Here is a 9,587-nt window from a genome sequence, read left to right on the forward strand (position 1 = left end):
ACTCTGGAATCTGCAGGGTTAATTTCTGGTCCCCAAACAGGATATACTCTTGCCAGGGAACACAACAAGGGTCCCATTGAACTACAAGCTATATCTGCCACCTGGACATTTGGAACTCCTTGTGTCGAGAGACCAACAGGCAAGAAAAGAAGTCTCCATCTTAGTAGGTGTAAATTGACTCGGATCAGCAGGAAGTAGGGCTGCTTTTACACAATGGAGACAGAGAGGAATATGAATGGCACTCAGATGATCCACGTGGATGCTGCCTGCTATTCCCCTGCCCAATTATAACTGTGAATGGGCACATGCAGCAACACTGGCTTGAGAAGCTCAGACCCCTCAGGAATGAAGGTGTGAGTCACACCACCAGGTGATTCACAAAGACCTGCAAAGAAGATAGCTGAGTGTGAGTGGAATTTAAAATAGACAGTCAAGAAGGGAAATAATGAGTACCAGCTGTAACCAACTGAAGCAACGGGCCCTGTAGTTTGTCCCACTGACCTCCCTGGGGAAGAGAGGCTGAGGACCATGAAGGAGCACTCCCCAAACTTATGCAGAGAAGCAGACCTGTGTGGCACAAGACGTGGTCTGGGGTGGTCAGGTTAGATCGCCCTTCAAGATAACGCACTGCGCACTGCGGGAGCAGAGTTGACTACCCTGCCACACCTTTGGACCTTTGGACCCGCTGTAGCACTCACACCAAGTCCATACTTGCCTTGGCTGCTCCAACCAGTGACTAGCCCCAGCAGGATACTAGCCCTGGGCAGCCAATGCAGGACTCCACTAACAGATAACATTTCCTCAGTGACGCCCCGTTAGCCTAGTCCAGACTTTCTAAGAACTATGCTTTGGTCTGAAGTTCTTCCTAAACCAGTCCTTCCTTCTGGCACTTTTCTGACAGGGATTAAACTTGCATCATGGTCTGAAGATCCCCTTGATTTACTCCTGTTCCCTCTCCCTTACCCTTCACAGGCATTTCCTCAATAAATCTTTTCGCACCTATCCCATCTTGGTTTCTGCTCCTGGGAGGACCTGAATTGATGCAGTTAGTAGCAGGAGTGGTCCAAGACAAGAGGCGGTGACATAGGGTTTGGTAACTGGCTCACTCACCACCCAGAAGGCAAAGAACCCTGCGTGGAATATAGGGCAAGGATAATACCTCGCATAAGGCGGGAGCCCAAATGCTGAAGATTTCCCAGAGGTGACCTGGGAAAATGACCTCGTTGAGGGGAACACCCTGGCTACTGCAATGACTCAGGCATTTGAAAAATATGCTATAAGGGTAGGCAAGAAATCATAATGATAAAAGGAGCAATTCACCAGGAAGACACAACAATGCTAAACGTGAATATACTTATAATCTCAAAATATAAAAGGGAAAAGTTGCCAGAATTATAAAGAAAAATTGGCAAATGCACAATCATAGAGGGAGATTTTGATGCCTGTCTTTCAGTAGTGATTGCAATAACAGTACTAGATAATTTAAAGGCTAACAGTTAACTGATTGCTTATTAGTTAGCAGGCATTATTCTAAGTACTTTACATATTTTATTTATTGTTCATAATAACCCTTTAAGACAGGTAGTCGTGTTACCTCTATCACAGATGAGGAAACTGAAGCTAGAGAGATTAAGAAAATTGCCCAAAGTTAACTCGCAAGTAGCAGAACTAAGATTTAAACCCAGGCAGTTTTGACTGTATTTTTCTTCTAAGCTTATCTATGCATATAAAAAGATATTTGTCTGGCAAAACTATGGAAGCAATAAAAAGATCAGTGGGGAGAGGGGCAATGAATAGGCAGGGCACAGAAGATTTTTAGGGCCGTGAAAATACTCTGTATGATACTATAATGGTGGATACATGTCATTATACATCTGTCCAACCCACAGAATGTACAATACCAAGAGTAAACCCTAAGGTAAACTATGGACTTCGCGTGATGACGATGTGTCAATGAAGGTTCATCCTTGGTAAAAAATGTGCCATTCTGGTCAGTGATGTTGACAATGGGGGAGGCTACGCATGTGATGTGTAGGGGCAGGGAATATATGGGAAGTCTCTGTACCTTCCTCTCAGTTTTGTTGTAAACCTAAAATTTCTCTAAAAAAATTAAGGCTTTATTTATTTATCTATTTATTTTTTTAGTGTTTATCTTATTATCCAGCATGTGTTGGTATCTTGCAACAGGCAGATTTTTGGTTATCTTGTCCTACATATGCTGAAACTAGAAGCACTAACAACTGCTTTACAATTAAATTTTGCCCTTTTTTTCTTTATTTCAAATGAGCCACTGGCTTCTTTAGGGTATTTCAAATCACAGTCTTAAAATCTTTTTGAATTATTTTGCTTAGATGAATAAGACATGATCCTCATCCTCAAGATGCTTGGTCTTAGTGGAGGGCACAGTCAACAAACAAAAATAACACCACTTGAAATTATAACAGTAGTAATGTGTGAGAGAGAGGACCTACACGTAGTAGGGTGTGATCAACTCTTCTGTAGAGGGTGGTCCAAAAAGGCTCATCCCACAGGGGGTGACAGTTATCCAAAATAAAAATAACTTTCTTTTTTCTCTAATCATAAAAATAGTGCATGATCACTTTCTAAAATTGAAATAATACAAAAATTGTAAAGAAAATAGTTAAAAAGTAATTTAATTCCTATCATCCAGAAATAACCATTATTAACCTTTTATTGACAGATGTACCACCAGTCAAAAAAGAGTGCTGGGAATAGTTATTAATATCTGGCAAGAGTATAGGGAGTGATATTATATACGTATATATTATGTATATATAAAATTTATTTTATGTATATGTATTATATTATAATATATATTATACTGATAAATATATGCCATCCTGTTTTATGTGTTTGCACACACACAGTTTTATACAACTTATTTTATTTAATAAATTTAAATAAACTTTGGAAAACCAAAGACATTTTTTTATTCCTGATTTTGAGTTCTTCTCTCTTTTTCTTAATCAATCTTGCCACAAGTTTGTCTATTTTATTCATATTTTCAAAGAACCAACCAAAAATATTTGGAAATTTAAAGCACATATTTAAATAATTCATGGGTCAAAGATGAAATCATATTGGAAATTAGAAAATACTTGGAACTAAATAACAACAAAAATACAAACTTGTGGTATGCAGCTAAAGAAGCAATTAAAGGGATATTGTAGCTCAAAATTAATAAATCAAGCATTCCTCTCAAGAAATTAGAAAAAGAGCAAATGAATAAACCCAAAGAAAGTAGAAAAAAATAAACAGAAATTAATGGAAGAAAAAAAACAGACAATCAGCAAAATGTACCAAAGTTGGTTCTTTCAAAGTATAAATAAAATAGATAAACCCTTGGCAAGATTGAAGGGGGTGGGAAAGATAGCAGGAATGAAATAGAGAACATAACTATAGATACAGTCAGAAATTTTATAAAGTCATAAGTGAATAGTATGAATCATCGACAAATGGACAGTTTCCTAAAAATTGTAACTTAGGAAATCTAACTCAAGAAAAAACAGTAAACCGAAGAGGCCTGTAACTACTGAAGACATTTAATGAGTAACTTAAAATATATAGAACAGTTGTTGGCTGTTCCAGTTACCTAATCACTTTCCCTGTTGGGACAGGGAATGCCAAAATGTCTTCTTAGGTTTCAGCGGGGTTGGAGCGGTTCCAAATATCTCCACCCCGCTAAGGGAGCTGAACTTCAGCGACACAATTAAAATGACTCAGAGGAGTTGAAATTGCTCAGCGACGGGTCAACCCTTCAGATCAATTTATGTACTGAGGGCATTAAGAATGTCTTAAAACGATGGAATGTTGCCTCTCCTCTTCAACAGGAAGTTGGGGGAAACATACGATTGGTTTTCAAACAGTTCTGAAACAGTAGACAAATCTAGCTAGTGTAACAAAGCAGCTTCGAAGAGATACAAAGTGTGAGCCTTTGTTACAGAACTTGGGGCCCACTGAAGTCTGAGAGCTAAAAAGCTTGATTAAATGTTTGCAAAGGATGAGAGCTAAAAAACTTGATCAAATGTTTGCAAAGGCGCAAAAAGGCAGGTAAAGGACCTGGGATGCATTCAGACCCAAAATATTGTGGTACAGGGTTTTAAATCGTTACAGTGGGCCAGAGCGTTCACTGCACTAATTTTGTCTGGAAAAACACCGGTCGCTTTTCACATTCCGAGGCGCATCCGTTCCGGGGGTAACTGGCCGCGGGCCCCATTCCCGAGCTTCTGAAGCCCTTCGCGGGCTGGAAGCCACCGTTCTACCTTCTTCCTGGCGGAGGCGCGGGCCGCCGCCCTCCGTCATCCGGACTCCGTCCGGAGTCCCCGCAGCCCTCCTGGCCCTCAGGCCGCGCCCAGCAGCGACCCACCTCCTCGGCGTCCTGGCCCAGGGGGATGCCCAGGTTCCTGAGCCCCTCCTGCAGCTCGCCGATGTCCACCACGCCGTCCTGGTTGTGGTCCAGCTTCTGGAAGAGGGTCTCGTAGCGCGTCGGCGGCTCTGCATCCTGGCAGGCCGCCGCGGGCAGCACGAAGCCCCGCAGCCAGCGCAGCATGGTCCCGGAGGCGCGGGGCGGCCCAGCCGAGGGGCGTCACGGAGGGCCGAGGGCTGCCCGGGCGCGACCAGGGCCTTCCCGGGCCCGGCTCGGCGCGCAGGGAGTGGCCGCTCCCGCCGCCGCCTGGGGAGGAGCTCGCCCGACGCCCGCCTCCGCGAGAGGCGCGGAGGGATGGGCCTGGCCCTGCCTGGGCGGGCAGGAAGTGCAAGGGCCGCGGGGTGGGTCTCGGGGGGCCTGTGGGACCTGAGGAGTGAGTTCTGCTCATTCCCGAGTCCAGCTGTCAGGGGTGCGGTACGAGGAGGCAGCCCCCAGAGGTCGTGGGTTTCAGCATCAGCGAATTAAGGGGTTGTGGGGAGCGGTTTGAAGCTCAGGTTACTTCACTTCAAGGCCCCCTTTCCTTCCGGCTTGGAGCCTTGGCGAACTGCCCAGAGCTGGTTCTCTGCATGGAAATTGGGCCATATCGGGCTTTGTCTCGCACAGATCTCTGACTTTTTCGTGTGACTTCACCGATACTACACGTCTCTGGGCCTGTTTTCCATTCACAAAAATGAGGGAGTTGGGTGGTTGCACACCTGGGATGGGAATTTTGCTTTAAGAAGCAAAGGAGTGAAATGTGAAAGCAGTTAAAAAGGAGCGCCTAAAACTAATACAGTGTTATACGTCAATTATATCTCAATAAAACGGGGGGGGGGGGCACAAAACGAAAAGGAGCAACTCAAGGGCCTTTTGCAGAAAAGATCAATGTTCATCCGGGCGGGCAGTGGTAACAAGAGGGAGTACCGTACTTTGCTCCACAGCTTAGTACGATCTGCGCCTGATAAATCACAGGGAGCACCCGCCAACAGCACTTAGAAAAACCTCAGGCCCCGCCCTCTCAAGATGGGTGCAGCTACAGAGCTTGGGGTTTATTGCCCAGGTAAGCCGGCACTTCTTACTGCATAACATGGGATAGGGGAAGGAACACAGGACTTAGAAAATACCAGAGTCCTAATCCTTCAGCTGGGTAAACTGGGAGATGTGGCACAGCCTCTCTGAGTAAAATGAGAGTATGAATATCTGCCTCATAACAACAAGGTTGTATATTGTATGCGAGAGGTCTTAATACTCTCAAGTGCCAATCAAATGAGATATTTAATGTAATAATCCTCTGTTCATCCACAGCTGTTTAATAGAAAGTATCATTGTATTCCTATTATCTGCAGGAGACACAACTCTGTGCTTGTAAGTAAGGCTCTCCTCACATCTTCTGAATCGCTAAACAATGACCAGTTCCAACAAAATCCAGGAACTCAGACCCTGAATTTACCTCCTCTCTCTCATACCATATATTTAAGACATATGTGAATCTAGAGTTTGTAAATTGAGGACTGCCTGTTTAGTATAATCATTTTGAACCAACTTATTTGCTTATATTACTTCCAATTTCCAGTCTTGTTAAGAATTACCCTCTTCCTTTGGAAAGACCCTCAAACTTCATCAAATTTTCTCTCTGTCTTCAAAAACCTTTTTTAACCCCTACTGTGGATACTCTGTACTTAAAGAGAAGCTGCTTGAGATAATCATCCCAGACTTGTGTTTTTATTTTCCTCTTTTTTTTTCTTCTATAGTAATTAGAGGAATTACCTGTCCAAATTTTTACTGAGTAAACTTATGTTCACACAAAAACTTGTACAAGAATGTTTATAGCAAGAATGTATATAGCATATAAACATGTTTATAGTTTATATACAAGAATATTATAGAATGTTTTATTTATAATTGCCAAAACCCAGAAACAAGCAAAATGTTCTTAAATGAGTGAATGGATTAGCAGCCTGTGTTGCATTCACACAATGGAATAATAGTCAGCAATAAAAAAGAATGAACTACTGATACATGCAACAATACATTATATAACCTTCTGGAAAAGGCAAAATTATAGGGACAGAAAACAGATCAGTGGTTGCCAGGGGCTGGGGGGTGGGGTGGGGGTGTTGGCTACATAAGAGCATAAGGGAACTTCTGAGGGTGATGGAACTGCTCTATCTTTTGATTGTGGTGGTGGTTACACAACTGTATGAGTATGTTAAAATGCACACCACTGTACACTAAAAAGGCTTTATTTTACTCTGTGGAAATTATACCTCAATAAATCTGACTTAATATCTGACTTGAACATGAATAAAATGGAATAAGAATGCTTAGCTCAAAAGATCACTGTGAAAATAAAAATAGTTTATGAAGTACATAAACTTTAAGACTTGTTACACAAAAGTGTGGCTGCAGACCAGCAGCATCAGGATCACCTGGGAGCTTGTTAGGAATGCAGAACCTCAGGCCCACCCCAGACCTGCTGAATAAGTGTCGCACTTAACACAAGAGCCCCAGGTGATCCTTTCATACATTAAAGTTTGAGAGGCCCTGCTAGTATAAAGTAATACCACTCAAAGTGTGGTTTGCACACTAGTGCAAGAGTGCAAGCTGTTACCTGTTCACAACAAGGTAAGTCAGAGATTAAGGGGAAGCATTTGAAACTTTATAGCAGTTTGATAGAGTAATTTTACATTGACTGAATCTAATACAAACTCAAGGCTTGTCTTTTTTATTTGTTTTCTAATAATTCATTTTTACTGTATTTTACAAGAGTATCTTCTGCAGTGGATTAAGAAAATAGCATTATAATACCAAATAAAGGTATAATTAACAATAGCAACTTCCCACATGAGAGAAGAAAACATTACATAGACATTTAAACATCTGCATGAGGGCATCCCTGCCCATTTCTATGTTGGTAATTTCCAAAGACCAGTGGTTCTGACAGAGGCCAACAGTAGACACCATGAGCTCACTCAAATTTCCTGAACCCAATTCATTTCTGTGGTCAGGACACAAGTTCAGCCCAATTTAGCTTGCCTCTATTTTCCCAACTTCTAGCCTTCTCAAGTACTACCATCTTACATTGGAACAACCTTCAAACTTTATCAATTTCACCTATTTTGGTCTTTGAAGACCTATGTCAGCACCTACATTAAATACCTTGCAGTTAGAGAGAATCTGCTTAAATAATATACAATTATTTATTATCTAGATTTTCATAGTTTTAGCTAGTAAACAAGTTCACCCTTTTTAACTGCTGGACCATTTAGTTATTGTGTGGTGCTAATAAGACCAAAGTCTCAGCCTCTCCACAAGGCCAAACTCTATTTTAAAATCCTGGTCACTGCCGTCTCAGATTTAAGGGACCACAAAGTGGACTATGTAAGAGAATTTGATTGGCTCAGTGTGAAGCCATCATCATTACTGGAAAGATAGTTTTATCATACAATGAATTTTGAACTTGAATATCCTAGTAGTCTTTAGGGAGACAATAATCATTTTAAGTTTTGACTCATTTATCAAATTAAGCTAAGTGGATATTCTCCCCAGATTTTCCAAGTCCTTTAGGAGACAGAATTCCATAGAAGAAGGTGAATTCTGTCTTTTGCTCCACCTGTTCACTACCTCCAAACCCCCCAAAAGTAAATATAGACAACTCTCAATCATAAAAACATGGCACTTAATTACAGAAGAATTGCCATCATTACTAAATCATGTAAATACTTCCCATTTCAAAAAGTTGTGTCAAATACAAACTCGCTTCAAAATTACATGCCTCATCATTTTGAAATGGCTTTGAAAAGACTGTGTTAAGACTGTCTTCAGTTTGTGAAAATTTATGTAAATTCTGTTCTGAAGATAGATTTAAAATGCAAAAAAAATTTGCACATCTATTGAAGAATCAATAATCATGGAAATTTGTTCAATATTTTATACTTATATTTTCGTATGTAAAGCCTCCATTTTCTTCCCTCCCTCCCTCCCTTCTTTCCTTCCTTCATCACCAGTTAAAAGCCATTAGGCAGGCTTCAGGAAAGCTGCTCAGCATAGGTCAAAGTTCAAAGAAAGAAGGTGGCTGAGCAGGGCAGCAGCCTAATGGGTTGGGAGATGGGTTACATACAAGGAGATTGAGCAAATAAGTAAATACATTGAGGATAATGAGAGCTAGGCTTCTTACTGTCAGAGAAATGAGTTACAAACATGCAAAGAGGAAAGCTAGAATGAACCCTGTAGTTGGATTTGAATTAGTGGTATTGCTGTGAATTCATGGTTTTAAATATTTTTGGGGCCAGCTCCGTGGCTTAGCAGTTAAGTGCGTGCACTTCACTACTGGCGGCCCGGGTTCGGATCCTGGGCGCGCACCGACGCACCGCTTCTCCGGCCAATGCTGAGGCCGCGTCCCACATACAGCAACTAGAAGGATGTGCAACTATGACAGACAACTATCTACTGGTGCTTTGGGGGAAAAAAAAATGGAGGAGGATTGACAATAGATGGTAGCTCAGAGCCGGTCTTCCTCAGAAAAAAAAAAAAAAACAGGAGGATTAGCACGGGTGTTAGGTCAGGGCTGATCTTCCTCACAAAAAAAAAAAAAAATTTGGATATAGAAATGTAAAGGGGTCTCTATCCCCATGGAGTATACAATTTAGCCAGAGGAGACAGAAAATAATCATACCTCCAAGGTTCTGTAGCTAGAAGACATTTGGGTTGTATAAATAACGGTAAAACTAAGAATCTACAAAACAATAAAAGATTACTCCTCCAACATTCATTTTAAAAGTTATGCTGTGGTGAGAGAAATTTCAAATGCATATTTCTCACTTTAAAGTGTTCATCACCCATTTTTAAAACAGGAATTTTTGCTGTTTTTTATATCTTTCATGTCTTTTTGCTACATATATTCAAAAACTGAATGTCTTTTACGTTGAAGTTTGCTTGTATCTTCATAATATCTTCAATCTCATGATCACTTGTTTCTTTGTAGTAATGGGACTGTACTTGTATCTTTGTAATAAGTTTCAAATAGTTTGAGAGCAATTCAGTCTGCAGAACGTTCATCTCTTTAGTACATTTTCCAAGTGTTGTTTTCCTTCTGAAGGAAAAGCAGCCACTATTGGAAAAAATGGCCACAATGTAATGTTGCTAACAACTCAGTAGAGGG

General features: G+C 41.2%; 1 protein-coding gene across 1 annotated transcript in view; it reads right to left on the reverse strand.

Moving 5' to 3' along the window:
- The window catches only part of SLC25A24 (solute carrier family 25 member 24), a 50,074-nt gene extending 45,317 nt beyond the window's left edge, over positions 1-4,757 (reverse strand). Inside the window, exon 1 of the mRNA XM_058538665.1 lies at positions 4,388-4,757. Within this exon, the coding sequence (XP_058394648.1) occupies positions 4,388-4,570 (183 nt within the window). The 5' untranslated portion in view covers positions 4,571-4,757. The remainder of the gene's footprint in view (positions 1-4,387) is intronic.
- Positions 4,758-9,587: the final 4,830 nt, after the last annotated feature.

The sequence above is a fragment of the Diceros bicornis genome, chromosome 4 (genome assembly GCF_020826845.1).
Source record: "Diceros bicornis minor isolate mBicDic1 chromosome 4, mDicBic1.mat.cur, whole genome shotgun sequence".
Classification (NCBI taxonomy): Eukaryota; Metazoa; Chordata; class Mammalia; order Perissodactyla; family Rhinocerotidae; genus Diceros; species Diceros bicornis.